This window comes from Micropterus salmoides, unplaced genomic scaffold, assembly GCF_014851395.1.
Source record: "Micropterus salmoides isolate LMB-PRFRI ecotype aquatic unplaced genomic scaffold, ASM1485139v1 Ms_hic_scaffold_18, whole genome shotgun sequence".
Classification (NCBI taxonomy): Eukaryota; Metazoa; Chordata; class Actinopteri; order Centrarchiformes; family Centrarchidae; genus Micropterus; species Micropterus salmoides.
This window is the reverse complement of record NW_024040928.1, coordinates 32,042,749-32,069,656: the sequence shown is the minus strand read 5'-3', so window position 1 is coordinate 32,069,656 and position 26,908 is coordinate 32,042,749. Positions and strand designations below refer to the sequence as shown.

The window sequence follows — 26,908 nt, the reverse complement described above, 5'->3', positions numbered from 1 at the left end:
AGTGAAACTACAACAACAGTCCCCCTGGGACCCCTCAGGGACCCCTGGTGCTCCCCGGACCCCACTTTGAGAACCACTGTTTTAAAGAGTGTGACGCCTGTGAGCAAAGGAAACAATATTTATTTATTTATATACACGATCTAAAATCATTTCCAAGATGTTAAGATTTAAACTGTGTCCTTTATATCTAAAGTCATTTATGGTAATAATTTATCCAAATGAACACTTTGTTGAAGTTTCTCTGTTTTCCTGATCAAAGGATCAGACACGTGGGACTACGTGGACTGGTTGTTGTGTTTAGGACCAGGACCCATCCGGGGTCTGAGCTCCTTGTTTATCTGGGGAATCAAAAACGTGAGAAGGAGTTCATGTTTATTTACATGAGAGCAGCTGACTGACAAACAGCTTTCTCTAAAAGCTCTGAGAGTATTAATGAAATAAAAAGACTCCATGTGAACAGGAATAAAAGGAGGAGTGAGGAGGGGGAGGGGGAAAGGGAGAGGATAAAGGGGGAGGGGCCCATTGTCCCCTACTCCGTCCAACTACTACAAAGTTATGTTGGGAGGAAGAGGAGGAGGAACAGAAGGAGAGAGAGGAGGAAGAAACAAAGGTGAGAGGAGGAGGATAAAGGAATAAAAAAAGGACCAACAGAGATGGATGTGAGGGGGAACTCAGAGGGAGGAGGGGGAGACAGACAGAGCGGGTGAGGAGGAGGAGGAACAGGAAGAAGAAGAGGAGGAAGGAGCATCAGCAGCAGCAGGACACACAGATCACGGAGCCTCCGCCGCCGCCTCTGAGCTGCTGCAGCCGGACACAGAAGCAGCAGACCGGCCGCAGACACGGAGCCATGGCCGCTGAAGGCAACCCATCCACGGCCTGCACCGGCTCCAGCCTCCTGCAGCCCGTCAGCGAGATCACCAACCTCCCGCTGGACCAGGTAAGATCCGCCGGGACGTCTGCTCCACACCACCCGGGCCTCGGAGCTCCGGAGCTCCGGGGCTCCGGGACTCCGAGGCTCCGGGGCGGAGACCGGCCGCTGGTCCCCCCGCACACAGGGCGGTAAATGCGACACGTACGGCCGAAGCGAGGCGGATCAGACGGGCGGTGCAACGACGGCGGGTCCAAGATGGATGGAGGCCTCGTATCGGTGCACACAGTCAGAGAGAAGCAGAGTGGGGCTGCACAGGGAGCGGGGTGGTGGTGGTGGAGGAGGTGGAGGAGGAGGAGGTGTGGGTGGCAGCCTGTGGAGGAGCTTTTTATTCAGACCTGGAACATGAAACAGCAGCGCGCGCTCTCTGATGTAATGTCCGTGATCAGCTGCTGGATCACAGGGTCCTAATTTACTGTCTGAAGGAGGGGCCCCCAGAGAAAATATATACATCAGGCCTGTTGTTGGATTATTAGTCTGTCAGAAAGACAAAGGGCGGTCAGAGCTCAATCTGACACAATCAATAGGCCCGAAGCCTGAGATGGAATTTAATGCTGCTTTATGCACAGTTCAGAGGAACATATTTGTTTAGCCTCCAGGACAGCTGGAGGCCACAGCTCATTTACCAGCTTCTAATAATTTGATCATCTTATAAAATAAGTGCTTTATCAAACAGGTTCAAAGTTCAAATGATCCCATATTTCACTAAAAGTCAGTCAGCAGAGGAAAGTCCAGGCAGTGAGCAGAACTTTCTCCTCCTCTCCTGTTCCTTTTGTTTAGTTTGTGACCCCGTGCAGGGGCCCGACCCCTACGCTGGGAACACAGACTGCATGGACGTAGCTGAGAGCGTAATATAATTTAAACTGGGAGTTATATAAAAATTCACCCGTTTACAGCCGCGGCACGAAGAAATCAGCTGTAGAGACCAAAACTGTAGTAACTTTTTATTAGATACCAGTACTTCCACTAGTTACTAGTAACTTTATTTTAGTTTCTAATAAGTAATTGCAATTTTTGCCATTGAATCTTTGGACTCTGCAGTTCAGATATCACCTCTTCATTAGTTACTGCTACTAACTTCTTCTTCCATTTTACTATAGTATTTAGATACTAGTACCCATTCAGAAGTCACTACATTTTCATTTCTACTAGTCATTTATTGGGTTATTCATTCATTAATAACTGGTAAACTGGAAATGTTCATAGTAACTATTCAGTTAGTTACTAGTAACTAATGAATAAGTGATATCTGAACTGCAGAGCTCCATAGATTCAGTGGGAAAATGTGTAATTATTGTCACTAATAAATAGTTATTAGTAGCCTAAAAATGAAGTACTACTATCTAATCAGTTGTTACTAGTAACTAATAAATAAGCACTAGTAGCTTTAAAATAGCTAGTAGCACGTTTTAAGGAATGAATGTTAAAATGGACGGACATAGGTTGGCGCTTGGTTGGGAACCTCTTGAATAAACTAGCTAGCAGTATATAAAGCATGTATATACTGTACTGTACTGCACTGCACTGTACTGCGCTGTGCTGTACTGCGCTGTACTTTACTGCGCTGCACTGTACTGCACTGTACTGTACTGCACTGTACTGCGCTGTACTTTACTGCACTGTACTTTACTGCACTGTACTGTACTGCACTGTACTGTACTGCACTGTACTGTACTTTACTGCACTGTACTGCACTGTACTTTACTGCACTGTACTTTACTGCACTGTACTGTACTGCACTGTACTGTACTTTACTGCACTGTACTGCACTGTACTTTACTGCACTGTACTGCACTGTACTTTACTGCACTGCACTGTACTGCACTGTACTTTACTGCACTGTACTGTACTGCACTGTACTGTACTTTACTGCACTGTACTGCACTGTACTGTACTGCACTGTACTGTACTGCACTGTACTTTACTGCACTGTACTTTACTGCACTGTACTGTACTGCACTGTACTGTACTGCACTGTACTGCGCTGTACTTTACTGCACTGTACTGCACTGTACTGCACTGCACTGTACTGCGCTGTACTGTCCTGCACTGTACTGCGCTGTACTTTACTGTACTGCACTGCACTGTACTGCGCTGTACTGTCCTGCACTGTACTGTACTGCGCTGTACTGTACTGCGCTGTACTGCACTGCACTGTACTGTGCTGTACTTTACTGCACTGTACTGTGCTGCACTGTACTGCGCTGCACTGTACTGTGCTGTACTTTACTGCACTGTACTGTACTGCGCTGTATTGTACTGCACTGTACTGTGCTGTACTGTACTGCGCTGCACTGTACTGTACTACAGCGTAGATTCAGAAGTATAAATGTGCCTTTATAGGAGACATTTTATTGCACAACCAGTACTTTTCCTGCCGGTACTTTAACTACAGGAAGTACTTCTGTACGTTTACTTTAATAGGATTATGAAATTCGAGACTTTTACTTCTCATGCAGTATTTTTATATGAATGTCAACACCAGCTGATTCATCAGGTGTGTCTCTGGGTGGTTTTCAGTGTAACGGGTAGACGTTCTGTGCTCTGATTGGCTGAGGGCCAGGCCTCCGGTCACTGATGAGGCAGATGAAGGATGAGGATCCTGCTGGATCAGGTGATCCACATCGTTAATTCTCCTCAGACATTCTCTGAATCAGTAAAGATAGAGATCTACAAGTGACAACAGATACTAGTAAGAGCTGTTAGCAGCATCCGTGGGAAGAAGCAAGAGTTAACACAAGAGACCTGTAAGGAGACAGAAGAAGTAGAGCACAGGAAGTGAGAGTCTAGAGGTTTTATCAGAGGAACATTTGTGCCGATGAAAAGACAGACAGGCTGCTGAGTTCTGAACCATTTGTAGGGGTTTCACTGCACAAGCTGGAAGACCTGCTAGGAGGGCAGAGAGGTAACCATGGCCTGTACCAGAAGCTGGGTGGCGTACTGAGTGAGACAGGGCCTGATTTTAGAGCAAAGCGGCACGACCGAGAGACAGCAGCAACATGGTCTGAAAAGGACAGCTGGTCATTAATCATGGAGTTTCTCACCACCCTGGTTGGAGTGATGGTTGAGGAGGCAGTTTGTAGTTTGATGTTATGGTGGATAGATTGCTTGGCTGGAATGACCAAGAGTTCAGTCTTAGAGAGGTTTGGTTGAAGGTGGCGAGACTTCATCCATGCAGATATGTCTGATAGACAGTCCTTGATCCGCGCCGAGACGGTGGAGTTGTCTGGCGGGAAGGATAGGTAGAGTTGTGTATCGTCTGCGTAGCAGCGGTAAGAGAAGCTGTGCGAGTGAATGATCGGCCCCAATGAGGTGGTGTAAATTGAGAAGAGAAGTGGCCCTAGCACTGAGCCTCGGGCCCCCCTGTGGAGAGGCAGGATCTTTGCTCCTCCATCATTCTGTCCGGAGCCCATTAGTCACAGCTGAGTTTCTAATTAACTCCAACGTCTCGCCTGTTATTTAACGGAGGCCGTCGATGCTTGAGGGAGCAGACGAGGAGGAAACATCAGTGTTCTCCGCCTCAGCGGCGTCAGAGCGTCAGACTGTGATCGCTCGGTTTACAGCACGTTCATTATTAATGAACAACAAGCGCCACCCGGATCAGATGTTACGCTGACACTCACTCTGTGGTGTCACCGTTTCAGCTGCCGTCAGTCTGAAACACAACACAGTCCCACACAACCCAAACAAGGAAACCCAACACTGCCTGTGATGGGCTCAGCCTGACAGGACGGACCCAGGGCACAGCCGCCCCTGGAGAAAGTTCAAGGGGTCAGAAAGTGAACAGGAGGATTTAGAAAGTTAAATAGAGGTCATGGTTAGATTCAGACCTTTATTTTGATGTGGAATCAGCAGGTTTACAGGGACGGAGGCTGGCTTACTCCCAAAAAACTCATAGTGACAATAATTTACAACTTTGACGTCAGAAAATAATAAAAAAGATGTTGTCAGATGTTTCGTATAACGTTTAGTTTGCTTTCATGTCAGGAAATGAGCCTGAACCTCCCAGAGTGCTCCGTGATGCGGCTGCACGCCGGGCCAGATGTTCCTCCACAGCCGGAGGATTGAAGGGCTAACGTGGCCCTCGGTGTGACAGTAGAGCGGGAGGCGTACAGGGTTTCCCCGTCAGTCAAAGTTTACTCTCGGCGTTGCTCAGCCGAGACCTCTGCAGCTCCCAGTCTCACACACGACCATCAGAGGACTAGCTGCATTGTGGGTAATGTAGGATTAAAAAAGACCACATCTGGTTCTGCTGCTTTCATTTAAAACATATAAAATGAGTCAGACATGTTCAACAGTGACGAGTTCATATTCTGTACTGGGAATCTGAGCCATAACTTCGTAACCATCCGACGTCGACGCACCACCAGCTACGAGACTGTGATGCGATAGTTTCTGTTGAAGCCACAAGTCTGCATGAGCTCAACCTTGCTTCAAGAAAAATATGTTTTATTTGCCCACAGTCTGCTGGACACCTGAGCGGTGACTGCAGTCAGGAACAATGTCGACGACACAAACTACAAATATCAACTATATAAACATTGTGAGAAGGATTCAGTTCAAGGAGAAGCTAAACTGTCGTAAGTCCCTGGAAAAGGTATCATTTGCAAAGGTTTCTGGGATGAGTAGTTCCTGGAGCCTTTTCAGTTGTAGTCTCTTTGCTCCCATTCAAATGTTTTATGGTCCTGATTCATACCGTAGCTGGATGGATCGGTTCATGGCTTGAAAGTCTTTACAGAAGGATTTTCAGAAAAGTCAATGGATTAAATGAACCGGGGGGGGGTCACTGTTGAGCTCTATATAAGAAGTGGGCGTAGCCGGCCTGACGTCGCCCGTTAGTTTGTGGACCACCGGTTTGAAGCCTTGCCATCGTCTCACCAGCCCTGACCAATCAGCAATCACCAGCCAACATGCTGGTTCATTCATTGGTCCTTGAATAATCAGTGAATTGCTGAGTACTGAACACGTGAAGTGTCACACATCTATATCACAATAAGAAAATGCTAAAAAACAAACACCTAAAAAGTGAGACGGGCTTCAGTGATTTAAGCAAGAGAAACATTTGAGAAGCTGAAATAAGTTTTAGCTGAAGGAGTGAATCGTGGTAAATCAGGTTTGTGCTGCTGGACGTGGTTAAAGAGCATCATTCGGCTGTAAACCACCGACACAGACGTTAGAAACGCGAATCCTCCCGAGAGAATGTGAGTAATGTAGCTTGATAAGAAGAAGACGTTTGTCCTCCAGGTTGTAATAAACTGCTGCAAGGACGAGAGTCTAATAAAGGCCTTCCGCCCGCCATCCATCTCTTTCTGGTCTTCGTCGTGTCGAAGGTCGGCGGCTCTGCTTTCAGACTCCGCCTGCAGGATGCAGATAATGAGAATAATAATGATGTTTGCTGCTGCTGACGTCCTGCCGGATCTCGCACTCTGTGAACGTACTAATACCACAGTGTTACAAAAAGTCCTGCATTCAAAATCTCACTGAAGTACAAGTACACAGGTATTAGCATCAAACATTCTGAAAGTACCAAGTAGAAGTACTCATTATGCAGAATACATTACTGGATTATAATTATTGACGTGTTCATGCTGGGTTGTTTAATCTGTAATATTCCATCATAATTTATTAAATTAGGTAGTAATAATCTGAATCAGCAGAGTAACTAAAGCTAACGAGATAAATGTAGAGCAGCAAAAAGTATTTCCCTCTGAGATGAGGTGAATTAGTATAAAGTAAAAATAAAGTATAAAGCGAGACAACTTTATTTGTACAGCACATTTCAACCACACGGTAATTCAAAGTGCTTTACATAAAACTAAAGCAACAAAGAAACACATTAAAATATACTTTTTAAAAGGGTGAAATAGAAAATAAAACAGGATAAAATACATTTTAAAGAGTTAAATAGGAAATAGAAACGGTCACAGTGCAGTGTACGACATTAATCCACAGCCTCACATTTGATTTAGTTAAAGGCAGCGGTAAAAAAGTCAGTCTTCATTTAAAAGAACTGACTGTTTCAGCAGACCTGCAGTTTTCTGGGAGTTTGTTCCAGATAAACAGAGCATAAAAACTGAATGCTGCTTCTCCAGGTTTGGTTTTGACTCTGGGGACAGAAAGCAGACCTGATTCCAGACCACCTGAGAGGTCTGGATGGTTCAGAAACCATTCAGTGCTTTGTAAACCCACAGCAGAGAGAGGAAGCCAGTGTAAAGACCTCAGAACTGGAGTGATGTGATCCACCTTTCTGGTCTTAGTGAGGACTCGAGCAGCAGCGTTCTGAATCAGCTGCAGCTGTCTGATGGATTTCTTAGGGAGCCTGTAAGGACACTGTTACAGTAGTCAAGTCCACTGAAGATAAATGCATGGATAAGCTTTTCCAGGTCCTGCTGAGACATAAGTCCTTTAATCCGTGATATATTCTTCAGGTGATAGTAGGTTGACTTTGTAATTGTCTTATATATGTAGCAGAAAAAATTGTATTCACTTTCAGAATCAGAATCACTTTTATTGGTGTTCATACACAAAAACAAACAAACAACATTTAGTGCAACAACAGTAGTGAAACAGTGCAAAGGATGCTGGAATCAATAAATATCTTTGTGCAGTAATTATGCAGTATCAGTACTACATGAGGAAGGTGGATGTATACAGTGTGTACAATATGAGCAGCTACTCAGTTTCTAGTAAGTAGTAAAATATCCAGGTGACTGTTAGAGTGGGAGTCAACAGGTTCCTGACACTGTGAGTCAGCTGTTCATCAGAGTGATGGCTTGTGGGAAGAAACTGCTTCTGTGTCTCTTGGTTTTGGTGTACAGTGCTCTGTAACGCCAACCAGAGGGGAGGAGCTGGAACAGGTTGTGTCCGGGGTGAGATGGATCTGCAGTGATGCTTCCTGCCTGTTTCCTGACTCTATAAATGTATAAGTCCTGAATGGAGGGCAGGTTGGCACCGATGATCTTTTCTGCAGTCCTGACTGTCTGTTGTAGTCTCTCTTCAGGAGTTTGACAGATGGGTGAGGTGCAGTCATTGGTGTAGAAGGAGAGCAGGGGGGAGAGCGCACACCCCTGGGGGGCGCCAATGCTGATAGTCCGGGTGCTGGATGTGATGTTCCCCAGCCTCACCTGCTGACTCCTGTCAGTCAGGAAGTCTGTGATCCTCTGACAGGTGGAGGCTGGTACAGTGAGCTGGGTGAGGTTGCTGCTGAGGATGAGCTGAAGTCCACGAACAGGATCCTTGCATATGTCCGTTAGCCCTGTAGGCAAACTGCAGGGGGTCCAACAGGGGGCCTGTAATGTCCTTCAGATGGGCCAACACCAGTCTTTCAAAGGACTTCATGACTACAGATGTCAGGGCGACGAGCCTGTAGTCATTTAGTCCAGAGATGGAGGTTTTGTTTGGGACCGGGATGATTGTGGAGCGTTTGAAGCAGGAGGGAACTTCACACAGCTCCAGACACTCCAACACTACTGCTAACACAAACCACTGCTAACACAAACCACTGCTAACACAAACCACTGCTAACACAAACTACTGCTAACACAAACCACTGCTAACACAAACCACTGCTAACACAAACTACTGCTAACACAAACCACTGCTAACACAAACTACTGCTAACACAAACCACTGCTAACACAAACCACTGCTAACACAAACCACTGCTAACACAAACTACTGCTAACACAAACCACTGCTAACACAAACTACTGCTAACACAAACCACTGCTAACACAAACCACTGCTAACACAAACCACTGCTATCACAAACTACTGCTAACACAAACTACTGCTAGCACAAACTACTGCTAACACAAACCACTGCTAACACAAACCACTGCTAACACAAACCACTGCTAACACAAACCACTGCTAACACAAACCACTGCTAACACAAACTACTGCTAACACAAACCACTGCTAACACAAACCACTGCTAACACAAACTACTGCTAACACAAACTACTGCTAACACAAACCACTGCTAACACAAACTACTGCTAACACAAACCACTGCTAACACAAACAACACTACTGCTAACACAAACTACTGCTAACACAAACTACTGTTAACACAAACCACTGCTAACACAAACTACTGCTAACACAAACCACTGCTAACACAAACCACTGCTAACACAAACCACTGCTAACACTAACAACACTACTGCTAACACAAACTACTACTAACACAAACCACTGCTAACACAAACTACTGCTAACACAAACCACTGCTAACACAAACTACTGCTAACACAAACCACTGCTAACACAAACCACTGCTAACACAAACTACTGCTAACACAAACCACTGCTAACACAAACTACTGCTAACACAAACCACTGCTAACACAAACCACTGCTAACACAAACCACTGCTATCACAAACTACTGCTAACACAAACTACTGCTAACACAAACCACTGCTAACACAAACCACTGCTATCACAAACTACTGCTAACACAAACCACTGCTAACACAAACCACTGCTAACACAAACCACTGCTAACACAAACTACTGCTAACACAAACTACTGCTAACACAAACCACTGCTAACACAAACTACTGCTAACACAAACTACTGCTAACACAAACCACTGCTAACACAAACTACTGCTAACACAAACCACTGCTAACACAAACCACTGCTAACACTAACAACACTACTGCTAACACAAACTACTGCTAACACAAACTACTGTTAACACAAACCACTGCTAACACAAACTACTGCTAACACAAACCACTGCTAACACAAACCACTGCTAACACAAACCACTGCTAACACTAACAACACTACTGCTAACACAAACTACTACTAACACAAACCACTGCTAACACAAACCACTGCTAACACAAGCTAACACAAACCACTGCTAACACAAACTACTGCTAACACAAACCACTGCTAACACAAACCACTGCTAACACAAACTACTGTTAACACTGACCACTGCTAACACTAACAACACTACTGTTAACACAAACCACTGCTAACACAAACTACTACTAACACAAACTACTACTAACACAAACTACTGCTAACACAAACTACTGCTAACACAAACCACTGCTAACACAAACTACTGTTAACACAAACCACTGCTAACACTAAACACTGCTAATACTAACCACTGCTAACACTAACTACTGTTAACAGTAACCACTGCTAACACAAACTACTGTTAACACAAACTACTGTTAACACAAACCACTGCTAACAAACCACTGCTAACACAAACCACTGCTAACACAAACTACTGCTAACACAAACCACTGCTAACACAAACTACTGCTAACACAAACTACTGCTAACACAAACCACTGCTAACACAAACCACTGCTAACACTAACCACTGCTAACACTAACCACTGCTAACACTAACAACACTACTGCTAACACAAACCACTGCTAACACAAACTACTGCTAACACAAACCACTGCTAACACAAACCACTGCTAACACTAACCACTGCTAACACTAACAACACTACTGCTAACACAAACTACTGTTAACACAAACTACTACTAACACAAACTACTGCTAACACAAACTACTGCTAACACAAACCACTGCTAACACAAACCACTGCTAACACAAACCACTGCTAACACTAAACACTGCTAATACTAACCACTGCTAACACTAACTACTGTTAACAGTAACTACTGCTAACACAAACTACTGTTAACACAAACTACTGTTAACACAAACTACTGCTAACACAAACCACTGCTAACACTAAACACTGCTAACACTAACCACTGCTAACACTAACTACTGTTAACAGTAACCACTGCTAACACCAAGCACTAACACTAACAACACTAATGCTAACACAAACTACTGCTAACACTAACAACACTACTGCTAACACTAACCACTGTTAACACTAACCACTGCTAACACTAACAACACTACTGCTAACACAAACTACTGCTAACACTAACCACTGCTAACACAAACTACTGCTAACACAAACCACTGCTAACACAAACCACTGCTAACACAAACCACTGCTAACAAACCACTGCTAACACAAACTACTGCTAACACAAACCACTGCTAACACAAACCACTGCTAACACAAACCACTGCTAACACAAACTACTGTTAACACTAACCACTGCTAACACTAACAACACTACTGCTAACACAAACTACTGTTAACACTAACCACTGCTAACACTAACAACACTACTGCTAACACAAACTACTGCTAACACAAACTACTGTTAACACTAACCACTGCTAACACAAACTACTGCTAACACTAACAACACTACTGCTAACACAAACTACTGCTAACACTAACCACTGTTAACACTAACCACTGCTAACACTAACAACACTACTGCTAACACAAACTACTGCTAACACAAACCACTGCTAACACTAACCACACTACTGCTAACACAAACTACTGCTAACACAAACCACTGCTAACACAAACCACTGCTAACACAAACCACTGCTAACACTAACAACACTACTGCTAACACAAACTACTGTTAACACTAACCACTGCTAACACTAACCACTGCTAACACAAACTACTGCTAACACAAACTACTGCTAACACAAACCACTGCTAACACAAACCACTGCTAACACAAACTACTGTTAACACTAACCACTGCTAACACTAACAACACTACTGCTAACACAAACTACTGTTAACACTAACCACTGCTAACACTAATAACACTACTGCTAACACAAACTACTGCTAACACTAACCACTGCTAACACTAACAACACTACTGCTAACACAAACTACTGCTAACACTAACAACACTACTGCTAACACAAACTACACAAACTACTGCTAACACAAACCACTGCTAACACTAATTAATGCTAAAACTAAGCACTGCTAACACAAACTACTGTTAACACTAACCACTGCTAACACTAACAACACTACTGCTAACACAAACTACTGTTAACACTAACCACTGCTAACACTAACAACACTACTGCTAACACAAACTACTGTTAACACTAACCACTGCTAACACTAACAACACTACTGCTAACACAAACTACTGCTAACACTAACAACACTACTGCTAACACAAACTACACAAACTACTGCTAACACAAACCACTGCTAACACTAATTAATGCTAAAACTAAGCACTGCTAACACTAACTAATGCTAAAACTAAGCACTGCTAACACAAACTACTGCTAACACCAAAAACACTTGTGCTACCTGCAGTATTTAACCTCCAGGTGTGTCCTCTGTCTGCAGGTAAACTTTGTGGCGTGTCAGCTCTGCGCTTTGCTGTCAGCCTTCTGGTTTCGTCTCTTCCTTCATCCCAGTAAAACCAGTCCCTTCATCAGACACGTGGTGGCGACTGTACTGGGGCTGTACTTCGCTCTCTTCTGCTTCGGCTGGTAAGCCAGAGTGTCGCTAACCTTAGCTTGTTTACCCTGTTTGATAACCTTAGCATGTTTATGTAACCTGCCTCAAGTAACATCTAGCATGCTAATTGTGTCGGAAAACTCATGCAAACTCATGTTTTATTGTTGACAGTGTGATACCTGTAAATGTTTGGTGTTCACTCAACACGTGTTGCATGTTAGCTTGCTGTTAGCGTTCTATATTAGGTACAGCTGGGGATGACATTATTTACACTGATAGTAATCGATAGACTACTATTAAGTAAAAGTACTAATACCACATTGTTAATGTACTATTAGAACATAACAACATCCTAATTCATATAAAGTAATAAAAACATATTTATATATAAACTCACAGAGGCAGATGTTTCTGCATTGTTTACTTTTCTGAACACAATACAGTGTCACTTTGACACTTCAGGTACATTTTCCTGACGTACTTTTACTTATGAATCATTTTCTATGCAGGACTTTTACTTGTAACGTGATGGAGTATTTTTACAGCGTGCTAGTAGTACTTTTACCTAAATAAAGGATGTGAATATTCCTCCACTACTGCCTACATGTTTCCACTGACCGACAGAGCAAAAACCCCAAATATTCAGTTCACTGTGATGGAAAACAGATGTTGCTGCTGGACTTCACTGTGTTTGTTTGGAGGTCAATCTCTTCATTTCCTTTACTCTCCAGGTACGCCCTTCACTTCCTGGTTCAGAGTGGACTCACCTACGGCATCATGATCCTGACCGGAGTCGAACACATGCACAAGTAAGAAAGTTCAGAAAGTCCTCGCGCCGCTGTTTTAGCTCACACTGTAACAGGTCACCTCAGTATGTGAAAGGTTGTGGCGTTCACATAAAATAAGTGGGCGTAGCCTTGAGTTTGGCAATTTGGAACCAACTGCACCGGACGTGACCATATTTGAACGAGACGGTGGAGCTAGCTAGTAATTCATGTTAGCATCTGTAGTTCTTATTAGCTGTGATATTAGCTGGGATGCTAATTTTAGCTAGCGACAGACGGGCTTCAAACAAAACGTACTTCCTGAAAAATGAGCAGTTAAATGTTCACAGAGCAGCGGATACGAGTCTCCTGTATCCTGATTGACAGCTTGTCAGTCAGCTTGTAGCCCCGCCCTAAAGCCTCCCCTGCTTCCTGGTCTCTGTTCCTCTAAATGGGACCATAATTTACTAAATGAACATCATGCTGTGTTGAAGAAGACTTGAAACTAGCGACTGAGACCATAAACTCATCAGGAAAGTGTTTACTGAGGGAATAAATCAGCTGACAAGTAGAAACATTTTCTCACAGACTTCTATACAATCACACTTCTTTCTGCAGCCGGTGGAGTCGTCCCCTGCTGGCTGCTAGAGAGGACGCAGGTTTAAGGCGCCCCCTGCTGGCTGTTAGAGAGGACGCAGGTTTAAGTCGCCCCCTGCTGGCTGCTGGAGAGGACGCAGGTTTAAGTCGCCCCCTGCTGGCTGCTAGAGAGAACGCAGGTTTAAGTCGCCCCCTGCTGGCTGCTAGAGAGGACGCATGTTTAAGTCGCCCCCTGCTGGCCGTTAGAGAGGACGCAGGTTTAAGTCGCCCCCTGCTTGCTGCTAGAGAGGACGCAGGTTTAAGTCGCCCCCTGCTGGCCGTTAGAGAGGACGCAGGTTTAAGTCGCCCCCTGTTTGCTGCTAGAGAGGACGCAGGTTTAAGTCGCCCCCTGCTTGCTGCTGGAGAGGACGCAGGTTTAAGTCGCCCCCTGCTGGCCGTTAGAGAGGACGCAGGTTTAAGTCGCCCCCTGCTTGCTGCTGGAGAGGACGCAGGTTTAAGTCGCCCCCTGCTTGCTGCTAGAGAGGACGCAGGTTTAAGTCGCCCCCTGCTGGCCGTTAGAGAGGACGCAGGTTTAAGTCGCCCCCTGCTTGCTGCTAGAGAGGACGCAGGTTTAAGTCGCCCCCTGCTTGCTGCTAGAGAGGACGCAGGTTTAAGTCGCCCCCTGCTGGCTGCTAGAGAGGACGCAGGTTTAAGTCGCCCCCTGCTTGCTGCTGGAGAGGACGCAGGTTTAAGTCACCCCCTGCTGGCCGTTAGAGAGGACGCAGGTTTAAGTCGCCCCCTGCTTGCTGCTGGAGAGGACGCAGGTTTAAGTCGCCCCCTGCTTGCTGCTAGAGAGGACGCAGGTTTAAGTCGCCCCCTGCTGGCCGTTAGAGAGGACGCAGGTTTAAGTCGCCCCCTGCTGGCCGTTAGAGAGGACGCAGGTTTAAGTCGCCCCCTGCTTGCTGCTGGAGAGGACGCAGGTTTAAGTCGCCCCCTGCTTGCTGCTAGAGAGGACACAGGTTTAAGTCGCCCCCTGCTGGCCGTTAGAGAGGACGCAGGTTTAAGTCGCCCCCTGCTTGCTGCTGGAGAGGACGCAGGTTTAAGTCGCCCCCTGCTTGCTGCTAGAGAGGACGCAGGTTTAAGTCGCCCCCTGCTGGCCGTTAGAGAGGACGCAGGTTTAAGTCGCCCCCTGCTTGCTGCTAGAGAGGACGCAGGTTTAAGTCGCCCCCTGCTGGCTGCTAGAGAGGACGCAGGTTTAAGTCGCCCCCTGCTGGCTGCTAGAGAGGACGCAGGTTTAAGTCGCCCCCTGCTTGCTGCTAGAGAGGACGCAGGTTTAAGTCGCCCCCTGCTGGCCGTTAGAGAGGACGCAGGTTTAAGTCGCCCCCTGCTTGCTGCTAGAGAGGACACAGGTTTAAGTCGCCCCCTGCTTGCTGCTAGAGAGGACGCAGGTTTAAGTCGCCCCCTGCTGGCCGTTAGAGAGGACGCAGGTTTAAGTCGCCCCCTGCTGGCCGTTAGAGAGGACGCAGGTTTAAGTCGCCCCCTGCTTGCTGCTGGAGAGGACGCAGGTTTAAGTCGCCCCCTGCTTGCTGCTAGAGAGGACGCAGGTTTAAGTCGCCCCCTGCTGGCCGTTAGAGAGGACGCAGGTTTAAGTCGCCCCCTGCTTGCTGCTGGAGAGGACGCAGGTTTAAGTCGCCCCCTGCTTGCTGCTAGAGAGGACGCAGGTTTAAGTCGCCCCCTGCTGGCCGTTAGAGAGGACGCAGGTTTAAGTCGCCCCCTGCTTGCTGCTGGAGAGGACGCAGGTTTAAGTCGCCCCCTGCTTGCTGCTAGAGAGGACGCAGGTTTAAGTCGCCCCCTGCTGGCCGTTAGAGAGGACGCAGGTTTAAGTCGCCCCCTGCTTGCTGCTAGAGAGGACGCAGGTTTAAGTCGCCCCCTGCTTGCTGCTAGAGAGGACGCAGGTTTAAGTCGCCCCCTGCTTGCTGCTGGAGAGGACGCAGGTTTAAGTCGCCCCCTGCTGGCCGCTAGAGAGGACGCAGGTTTAAGTCGCCCCCTGCTGGCTGCTAGAGAGGACGCAGGTTTAAGTCGCCCCCTGCTGGCTGCTAGAGAGGACGCAGGTTTAAGTCGCCCCCTGCTGGCTGTTAGAGAGGAGGCAGGTTTAAGTCGCCCCCTGCTTGCTGCTGGAGAGGACGCAGGTTTAAGCCGCCCCCTGCTGGCCGCTAGAGAGGACGCAGGTTTAAGTCGCCCCCTGCTGGCTGCTAGAGAGGACGCAGGTTTAAGTCGCCCCCTGCTGGCTGCTAGAGAGGACGCAGGTTTAAGTCGCCCCCTGCTGGCTGTTAGAGAGGACGCAGGTTTAAGTCGCCCCCTGCTGGCTGTTAGAGAGGACGCAGGTTTAAGTCGCCCCCTGCTGGAGGACGCAGGTTTAAGTCGCCCCCTGCTGGCTGCTAGAGAGGACGCAGGTTTAAGGCTCTTCAGCAACGGCTTCAGTCATGAGAGCCAGAGGTTGCCGCTTGGATCAGGTTCAGGTTTCAGATGAGCTGAGTCGTGAGTCTGGAGACGGTAAAACTCCCAGAGGAGGAAGAAGAAGGAGCCTTTAATCAGTCTGGAGATGAAGAGGAGCCTCTGAGTGCAGTCAGATCCATTACAGACTGACAGACGTTTGTACTGATGAAGATGGACGCTGGTGTTTTACCTCTGAGGGCCTCTGCAGCTGGTGTCAGGACTGAAACTGTTCGTAGCATCAAAACTTTGAAATGTGTTTTATTTAAACAAACATCAGCGGCAGATCCAGGTAACTTGTTGTTTCCGAGGCTTTCCACCACACCTCATGGCCTAGATGTCATGGACATGGTTCTGTTATGGAGATGGTCTCTCCTGGCTCCCGACCTCTGACCCGGTCCTCCACTGAGTCCTGGCTCCTGACCTCTGACCCGGTCCTCCACTGAGTCCTGGCTGCAGGCCTCTGACCTCCTCCCAGTGGGTTTTGGTGTTCACAGACAGCTGATTCGGCCTCTTGTCCTCGCTCCTCACAGTTCTTACTGATGTAGAGTTCAGCTGTCACGATGATGTCACAATGATGTCACGATGATGAGCCATATATTTATATAGATAATTGTAAATTTTCAAATTATTATTATTTTCATTTGTTATTTTAGTAATTGTTCCTTTATTTGTTTTTTTGTTATTTCACATTTGATACTGATTTTTAGTTGCTTATTTAGTTATTTATTTTTGTCTATTAATGTAAACACACACTGTTTTATTTGCTTTATTTAATGAAATGAATTCTAATTTATTTGTAGCTTTGGCAGTATTCATGCCAATAAAGATGAACTGAATTGATATCTGAAAATACATGAAGCTGCCCGGTGCAGCCGGTCTGACCGGGGCTAACAATGGGATTACACCTGTGGTAGTAACAGGGACCAGATCGGGGATCAAACCTGGACTTCCTGAACCTTGAGGCTGTAATGCTCACTGCTGTGTTTGGTTTTCAGGTACTGCCTCCTGGTGGCTCTCACATACCTGAGTCTGTGTCAGATCACCCGAGTCTACGTCTTCGACTACGGCATGTACTCTGCTGACTTCACAGGGTAAGACCTGTTCACACCTGTTCACACCTGTAAGCTGCATCTCTGCTGCACACTTAGTGAAATCTGCTTCTGCTTGTATTTCTTACCCCCCCCCCCCCCCCAGCCCCATGATGGTGATAACACAGAAGATCACCAGCCTGGCGTTTGAAATCCACGACGGTGAGCGAGTGACCGCATGTTAAACGCCTGCTGCTCGAACCGGCGGCTCGTTGTCACGTTTTGTTTTTCTCGTGCAGGAATGGCCCGAAAAGAGGAACATCTGACCCCGGGACAGAAGATCCTGGCGATACGGTTCGTTTGTGTCCGTGCAGTAGAAGATGTTTCTCAGGGTAAATGATTCTGGTGAGTAACGGCGGCTGCATGTGCTGTGTGTTCAGGAGGATGCCCAGCCTGCTGGAGTACTTCAGCTACAACTGTAACTTCATGGGGATCCTGGCCGGACCCACCTGCTCCTACAACGACTACATCGCCTTCATCGAGGGAGACCCCCGTCGCCACAGAGACCAGGAGGCCGACAGGAAGCACAGCGGCAAGCAGAGGCAGAGCGAGCCCTCGCCAAACGTACGCCGCACGACCGCCAACACTGAGTCTCAGTTTGACTTAAATTACCTTTTAATCGTCTCTACATAGACGCTCTGTACAGTCTGTGGTCCAGACCTGATCCGTGGTCGGTAAACCGGATCAGGAGTGATGTTCCCGTCTCTCTGTGTTTGCTCAGATGGAGGTAGTGCGTAAAGTGGCCACCTCCTTCTTCTGCCTCCTGGTCTTCCTGTCGGTGTGTAAAGTTTTCCCCGTGGAGCGAAACATCGACGACGACTTCATCGCCAACACGCCGTTCTACGGCCAGGTGGTCTACCTGTACCTGTCCATGGTGACCACCAGGCCCAAGTACTACTTCGTCTGGACGCTCGGTGGGTGTTTCCCTCTCCTCCTGTTCCTTCGGTCTCGGGTTCTGAGCGGTGGGTTTAACTTCTCGCCTCTCTTTTTAACCTCAGCCGACGCCATCAACAACGCCGCCGGCTTCGGCTTCAACGGCTACGACGATGACGGCGCTCCTCGCTGGGATCTCATCTCCAACCTGAGGATCCTCAACATCGAGGTCAGGACTGTGGGGGTCTGGACTCTGTTAGTTTACTGACCCGTTACACGAGTCCAGGTTTATGTTTGTGCGTTTAATGCGTGATCGTGTTTTAATGAAAGTCAGATCTCCTCTGTTTTGTTTCAGTTTGCCACCAGCTTCAAAGTTTTCCTCGACAACTGGAACATTCAGACAGCACACTGGCTCAAAAGGTCTGAACACGTTTATTCTGTTTCTAAAGTTATTTATGTCCAGAGCGACGGCGTCCAAAGGTCTGCTGTCGTTCCGCTTTGACAGCATTACAAACACAACATGTTGCTGCAGCTCTTGATTGAAGCTAGCTGACGTTCACAACAAAATAACAGGTTTTTCATCTTTGTTTTTGTTTGTTTATAGATTTATTTGTCAGGGACCATTAAAGAGTCCGCTGCATCATTTTAGACACATGTTGACAACATTGAGATCCTTACTAGAATTTAAAATTAAGCTCTGTGAGCTTGAACAATGTTTGAAATAAACTTTATGAGTTTGTAAAGATGGAGACGATACACGGGGCCAGAGGAGTTAAGTCAGTTTAAAACTGTAGCTTTAGCTCAACGCTCGTCAGAACAGTAACCGATAAGTAGCTTCTGGTGTGTTTACTGTGTCAGAAGAGTTCAGATGGAAACCAACAGACCCAGAACAGGAACCAGTTCTTTCATCAGCAGCTAACTCTGTAAATAATTAACTTCTACAGACACTCAACACTTGACACAATATTTTGTGAATCACTAGAATTCCTGTAAAGCTGGTTGGTACTCTGGGTATTGCTGCCACCTGCTGGTGGATCTTAACCAGGACAGACTCTCCCATTAAGTGCACAGGCAGAAGATTGTCCACCTTCCTAACCATTTCACATTATTATCTTATCATTAACTGCACGCTGTCAGCTGTGCTGCAGGAAAACCTGCTGACACAGAGAGACAGGTTAAATCAGCGGATAATCAAACCGCAGCAGGTTTGGTTTCCCTGTGTCTGACCTCTGACCTCTGGTTCCCAGGGTGTGTTACGAGCGATGTCCCTACCACCCGACAGCAGCCACCTTCATCCTGTCGGCCATGTGGCACGGAGCTTATCCGGGTTACTACCTGACCTTCCTCACCGGCATAGTCGTCACGCTGGCTGCTAGAGCGGTGAGCTGTCCACGCTAACCGTTAGCTGTGAGCTGACGAACCCAATGACTAACTGTTGTCTAAACTAAACTGTTCGATCCTATGACAGTTGCTCTGTGGCGCAGGAAGTAATTAAACGCTTTGTCAAATTGGCGTTAGAGCCCTGCACACTTCTAACTAACTAACAGCTAGATGATTATCATTACCATTCACTATGAGGAGATTAAGAAGGCTTCATGCTAAGAGATTAGCACGCACTGTTTAGGGATAATGGCTTTAGCATGCTATTTTAGTTGATGCTAAGTGTATGCTAACACTTCTGGATACACTGAGTGGTAGTTGGTTTCATGCTAACAGCGTAGCAAACCTTTCGCCAGTACCCTGGTATCACAAACATTTTAAATTATAGTTGTCTATGCTAACAGTTCTCTATGCTAACAGTTTAGCTTATTATGTTAATTGACACGGTACTTTGCAGCTATCTGACCAAATGTTTTGTCCTCTCAGGTCCGACACAACGTTCGGCCGTACTTCCTGCAGTCACCCACCCACAAACTGGTCTATGATGTCATCACGTGGGCGGCCACTCAGATCGCCATCTGCTACACAGTGGTGCCTTTTATCCTGCTGTCTGCAGGTCCATCCATCAAGTTTTACAGGTCAGTGAACCGGTCAGCAGACTTAATTTTGAGTTGCTATAATTTAACTTTGACTCTTAAGAGTCAGATTTAACACACATCTTTGTTTAACTCACTTTGAATTAGTCAGGTTTAACAATCAGTTTTAACTTATTGTCAGACGGGTTTAAGTCCTGACGTTCGCATTAACAGCCTAGTGATTAGTGTCACTGAAAATGTTTCTTAAAGCTCCAGGATGTCTGACTTTGGTGTTTGAAAAGCAAAAAATCCATCATGAATATCATAAACTATTATAAACCAGGTATCAACACTGGTTAAATATTCAGTCAGTGTGTAAAAATGCAACACATTCTCACTCCCACGTTGTCACATGTGGACGCTTGTTCAAGACCCCTCGGCGTCGCCTTTTAAAGCCCTGAGTTCCCTTCAGCATTTTTTTTTGACGTGTAGGTCTAATATGCAACGTCCAGTTACACTTTAAAAATAAAACTGCTAGTTAATGTTGTGAAACAGAACGTTGTTTATGTTCTAAAATGTTGTGAAACGTTGCAATTTGGCACCAAAGTTTAGGCACAAAAAGCACTTGGTTAATTTCAGAAAAATACCATGGTTTGGTTTAACTTGACTTAACTTGAGATCTCTGCTACCTGCGTGTGCTGATCCTTTCTTTCACACAGATTCTTTGTCTTTATAATTTCTATCTTTATAACAAACAGCTGTTTCGTGTGCAGGATCGCTCATTTCCCGTTTCATATTTCATGTGTTTTCTTGACTAAACGTGGTTTGGAGACCAGCGGCGGCTGACTCAGCCGCTGTCAGCTCCTGTAGTGTGTGACCCCCTCAGTCACCGATCAGTGAACGACTTCAAGACTCCCGTCACAAGACGGCAAGTTGTGTAGTTTGCATGAGGCATTACATAACCTGTAGACTTCTGCCCCCCCCATCCAACCCACCTCCTTAATTGGACTTTGCTGTTAAATATCCTACACCTACCTTTAGCATTAAAAACGTTGACTTAATCGAGAGAAAGATGCCACAATGACTTGTGGAATTAGATCACCTGACGTCTCTCCTCATCTTCACTTTATCAGTTTCAACAGTTTAGTTAGTGATCGTTGGTACAGCTAATGCTTCAGTTTAGAGGCTAGAAAGTTAGGCTCTGGTTAGCTAACAGCTTGGTGAGCGAACGGTTTAGCTAGAAAGGTTTGTTTGTGAATGGCTAACAGCTCAGTGTAGAAGCTAAACCTGTAGCTACTGGTTCAGCTCAGCTACAACCAGTTCATACAGGTTAGCTATGAGGTCAGCGCTGAACCCAGTCTGGCTAATGGTCGAGCTTCCCTCTAGCTATTAAAGTTTCTGTCAGTTTTGCTAAAGTTGTGGTTTTTTTCTGTGCCAGCTTCCAAACTACAGTAATATTTAATTAAAAAAAGAACTTCCAAACTTTCCATCTTCACCTGTTTTCTCCTCCGTGCAGGTCCTGGTACTGCTGCCTCCACATCGGCTGCGTTCTGCTGGCCGTGGCGTTGCCGGTCAAACCGAGACACCTCCGCCTCAAAGACCAGCAGAAGATCCTCCTCCAGGAGCCTACAGACAACAACTGCAGCCAGAAGGAGAAAACCACATGAGACGGACGACAAAGAACAATCCTGTACAACATTTTATTTCCATCGACTTGTATAGAAAGAGGAGGCGAACCATATCAAACGGACCTTCCTCCTGTCTGGGGTACAGAAACATGATGCTCACGACACCAAGTTAAAATACTGTATTATTTGGATTCACAGGCCCTGAATTTTGAAGGCCTGTGTTGTACTTGATGAAGTGTTTTCCCTCAAAACTATGTCTTTACAAGGAGGTACGACTGCCGGGATAGCATTCGGACTGATAAACATCACAAGTGAACATTTTTTGGGTCAGGTGGCAGGTTCAGATGAACCTGCTATGGTGGAGGATATAAAGATAAATATATATATATATATATATATAAATATATATATATATAAGTACATATATATATACTGTAACTTCATATGGAGCAGCTGCCTGGAAGTGTCAGGGCCACCTGTGTAGTGTTGAACTGAGTCAATTTTCTGTCTGGTCAGAAACCTCCTGACTGTCCATCTGCAGAATTGAATGAATAAAGGGAGAAATAAATGAAAGGATGAATAGGGAAATGACTGAACGTATGATTAAATGAATACATGAACGAAAGAAAGCATGTTAAAAGTCAAAGAGAAGCTGCGTGAATATGAGTGAGGTAAAAGAACGAATAAGCAGGCCCGTGAGTTAGTGCATTAAAAACATGTAAACGAGTGAACCTAGATGGTTAAAATGATCTTTTCTCCTCCACATTCCTCCCAGACCGTGTTACAATCTATTAAACCAACTATATCACAGTATTCATACACATGAGTTTGGAGAAAGTGCCAATGATTAATTCCACTCAGTCGCCTTAGTTCTGTTTTTTTACAAGACGAAGAAGAAGAAGTGCTACTTTGCAGGATCAGTATCTTTCTGGATGTGTGGGTGGTCAGGAGGACGTCGTGTTTACATTTGTAGATGTCAGTTATTGTCATGTTGTTATTTATGTAACTCCAAACTTAGTTGTGGTTTGATGTAAGATGTGTGGAGATTCAGCTTGAAGAAGAGGGAAACGCTTCACAACAGCTCAGATTGGGTTTCCTTCCATATTAGCATCACATAACCACAGGAAGTGAACCCAGCAGTTTCACCCGTTAGCTCGTTCAGTTCAGCTAATGTTTAGTTTAGAAGCTAAAACTGTTCAGGTTAGCTAATGGTTCAGTTTAGGAACAAAAAGTAATCTGGTTTAGGTTAGCCAACGCCTGTAACAGCTGGTTCAGTGAACTGAAAGGGGCTATCTAGATTGGTTCAGCTAATGTTTTACTTTTGAAGCTAAAACGGTTTTGTTTAAGTTAGCTTACACATCAGCGTGGAAACCAAAAAAAAAGTCTGCGTTAGCTAACTGTAAAGTGTAGGCTATTAGTTTAACTGACAAACCAGTTTAGATCAGGTTAGCTAGTAAAGTACAGTTGCTACAGCAAATGGTTCAGGCAAAATGTTTGGGTCCAGTTAGCTAAAAGTTCATTAAAGAAGCTAAATTTAATTAAAGTTAATGTTAGCAAATGATTCACTTTATCAGTTTTAACAGTTTAGTTAGTGAACGTTGGTACAGCTAATGGTTCAGTTTAGAGGCTAAAATGTTAGGTTCTGGTTAGCTAACAGCTCGATGAGAAAGCACTCACACCAAAACAGTTATTTTAGCGAATGGGCGGTTTGGCAGGTAGAGTTTGCTTCAGATTAGCTGACATTACATTGAAAAGCTAAATCAGTTGGTTCTGGTTTGCAAATGATTCACTTCGTCAGCTTTAACAGTTTGGTTAGCTAATTATTCAGGTTAGCGAACGGTTTAGCTAAAAAGATTTGTTTGGGAATGGCTAACAGCTCAGTGTAGAAGCTAAACCTGTAGCTACTGGCTCAGCTTAGCTACAACCAGTTGATACAGGTTAGCTATCAGGACAGCGCTGAACCCAGTTTGGCTAATGGTCGAGCTTCCCTCTAGCTATTAAAGTTTCTGTCAGTTTAGCTAAAGTTTTCTTCTGTGCCAGCTTCTTACTACAGTAATACTACAGTAATATTTCATTAAAAAAAGAACGCATCATGCAACGTTAGTACCAGGCACTGACTGTACGTACCAACACTGCATGGTTCTGTAGCCCAGAGTACATTATCACTGTCTTACCCATCTCTTCTTGGTGACCTCTTGGTTTCTCCCCTCAAGGTTAAAGAGAATTGGTTAGAAGAGACAAAAGGACATCGTACCATTTTGATTCTTCATTAGTTTCAATCGCTAACTACTTAATCTCTGTAATTGTGTTTCCTTCGCAGAAATCATGAAAGGACATTTCTTTATTTTCCCGTCTGTTTTCCTGTTTCCACGTTTGTATTTTGCCATTAGTGTTAGTTCTTTCACGAGACCTGGACGAGGACGTGACTTTGCTGATGAATCGAGGCTACAGTAATTATTTGAGATGAAACACAACGATTAATGTTCTCTCACCCAACCAGCCACCTATCTGTAGGTTTGATATGGACGATATGTTTGTTTGTTTTTTGTAAATGATGTGATTAAAACCTTGGATTTTTTTGACACTTGACATTGCAAGACTGTTACTCTGTGGTTGCGATGATCTTTTATACCTACGACAGAACAGATATTACTGATTTGTCATCATGTCTCTGAAGTGCTGTTCACACCGTATGAACAACAGTATCAACGTGGTGAAACTCAGTTTAAATAGTGTCTCAGTCAACCAGTTGTTTTTCAATCCAACCATCAACTGTGGTCATGAGCTTTGTGGTTATGGATACATGTTCTTCTAGGTGAATGGAGCCAGCATCTAATCAGGACGCCTCTCTGTGGACCTATTCTGGACATGTATTACTGGGACGCCCTGGGGCAGACCCACAACACACTGTAGGGATTATCTCATTAGGCCGGGAAGGGTTAAGGCCAATTTATACCTCAGTAGCGGGTTTATGCCGAAGGCAATGGCGCAGGATAAGTGCGCTGTCGCGTTGGTGTCTGCATCATTCTGCAGTAACACCACCACAAACGCTAGTTGGCGTAGGGGTTCCTCTCATGTTGAGAGTTGGAGCTGATCGATGTTGAACAACAGTTTTAGGGAATTACTAACTAGCAGAAACAAGAGAAGGCGTTGGAGGCGATGATATGTACGACCCTTGAACCAGTTAAGGCAGAAGAAGAAGGATGAGTAGGAAATGTGTAGGAGGAAGTGGGACGCTACCAAGCCGACCAATAACAGGACTTGCGGTCTGTGTTGTGAAGTTAGATTTTTAGGGAGGTGCACGTCAGGCTACAGCGAAGGTTACGAATAGGCAATGGTGCAGGATATGATGTAGGGTAAGAGTATGGCATGGCGAAGGTTACGAATAGGCAATGGTGCAGGATATGATGTAGGGTAAGAGTAGGCAATGGTGCAGGATATGATGTAGGGTAAGAGTAGGGCATGGCGAAGGTTACGAATAGGCAACGGTGCAGGATATGATGAAGGGATTGAGTAGGGCATGGCAAAGGTTACGGCGTAGGGTATCGCGTATGGTATGGTGTTGGGTATGAGTAGGATACGGTGTAGGGAATGGGTAGGATAAGGCTTAGGGTGCAGGTAGGGTACAGCATAGGGTACGGTGTAGGGAACGGGTAGGATAAGGCTTAGGGTGCAGGCAGGGTACAGCATGGGGTACGGTGTAGGGAACGGGTAGGATAAGGCTTAGGGTGCAGGTATGGTACAGCATAGAGTACGGTGTAGGGAACGGGTAGGATAAGGCTTAGGGTGCAGGCAGGGTACAGCATGGGGTACGGTGTAGGGAACGGGTAGGATAAGGCTTAGGGTGCAGGTAGGGTACAGCATAGGGTACGGTGTAGGGAACGGGTAGGATAAGGCTTAGGGTGCAGGCAGGGTACAGCATAGGGTACGGTGTAGGGAACGGGTAGGATAAGGCTTAGGGTGCAGGTAGGGTACAGCATAGGGTACAGTGTAGGGAACAGGTAGGATAAGGCTTAGGGTGCAGGTAGGGTACAGCATAGGGTACGGTGTAGGGAATGGGTAGGATAAGGCTTAGGGTGCAGGCAGGGTACAGCATAGGGTACGGTGTAGGGTATGAGTAGGTTATGGCGTACCTATGGCATAGTTTTAGAGATTGGCCTTTTAGAGTTTAGGGCCTGGGATCCCCCAGTAGAAGCTGGAGAAAGTAGTTAAGGAGAAGGATCTGTGGGCTACTTAGCCTGCTGTACAGTAGCCTACATTGGACCTTGATAAGTGGCAAACAAATTAATGGATGGAGAAGCAGAGAAGTAGTGGAGGTGTACCATTGTCAGGAGAGTCTCCCTGACCAGGAGAGTCAGCGGGTGGAGGTTCAGACTGAGGACTCTCCAGGGCACATGGTTGGTTACCCCCTGGATAAATTGTGTCTGGGACAAAAGCCCTGAACTTTTACTTCAGCAGGGTGTACACGGTGATCAGTGGAACATAAAGATAAGACCTTCTGCAAACTGTCTGCACTTTAAACCCTAATAAACTGATATTGAGCCAGGCCGAGTGGAGCTCCTGCTCTCACACTCTGTTTATCAGTACTTATGTTTATTCCTCAGATAATAAACGGAGACACCAGCTCCGTCCAAATAATGAAAAATAAAAGCATATTATTAAAACCAACAGGAAAAATAATTCAGAAAACATCAGTAAATCCAAATTATCTTCACCTCACTGTGTAAATGTAGGAACTGACATGTAACAGTTTTCCTGAGGATGAGCCAGTGAGTGAGCCTGAAGCAGGATACAGATGAATAAATTGGTAAACTAATAGATTAGGTGATGGACAAGATTATTGCCAACATTTTACACAGAAAGCGATGAACTGATTGGTAGATTTATAACCAGTAGGTGCAGCCATAATTAGCCTACATGCTAAAACTATTTCTTGAAATAAAAACAGGAATAAAGTCCTCTCTTGAAACGACATTTACACACCTACAAAATAAATTACCAAGCGCGGTCTGCTTGGTGTTCAGGTGAAGATAAAATAATATGAGCATGTATAAAGAGAAATGAAGTCAGAGTGGTGGTCGGGCTCTGGCTGGAGGACAGCAGGGACAGAATAATCATGTAAAAACCTGTAAAGCTGTCGGATTGTTTTAGCAAACTAATGTGCCGTAACATCGGGTGCTTTTATTTTGGCAGCAACGAGCGGGAAGCGCCGGTGTGATTTTGGC

General features: G+C 45.5%; 1 protein-coding gene across 1 annotated transcript; it reads left to right on the top strand.

Moving 5' to 3' along the window:
• The first annotated feature begins 723 nt into the window (after positions 1–723).
• Positions 724–24,272, top strand: mboat2b (membrane bound O-acyltransferase domain containing 2b). The gene is made up of 13 exons (XM_038727621.1): positions 724–937; positions 12,190–12,335; positions 13,035–13,112; positions 17,135–17,230; positions 17,334–17,389; positions 17,467–17,521; positions 17,608–17,791; positions 17,949–18,141; positions 18,226–18,329; positions 18,456–18,520; positions 19,348–19,480; positions 19,967–20,118; positions 21,572–24,272. The coding sequence occupies exons 1-13, from the start codon at positions 848–850 to the stop codon at positions 21,720–21,722; spliced, it is 1,503 nt and encodes a 500-aa protein (XP_038583549.1). The 5' UTR covers positions 724–847; the 3' UTR covers positions 21,723–24,272.
• Positions 24,273–26,908: the final 2,636 nt, after the last annotated feature.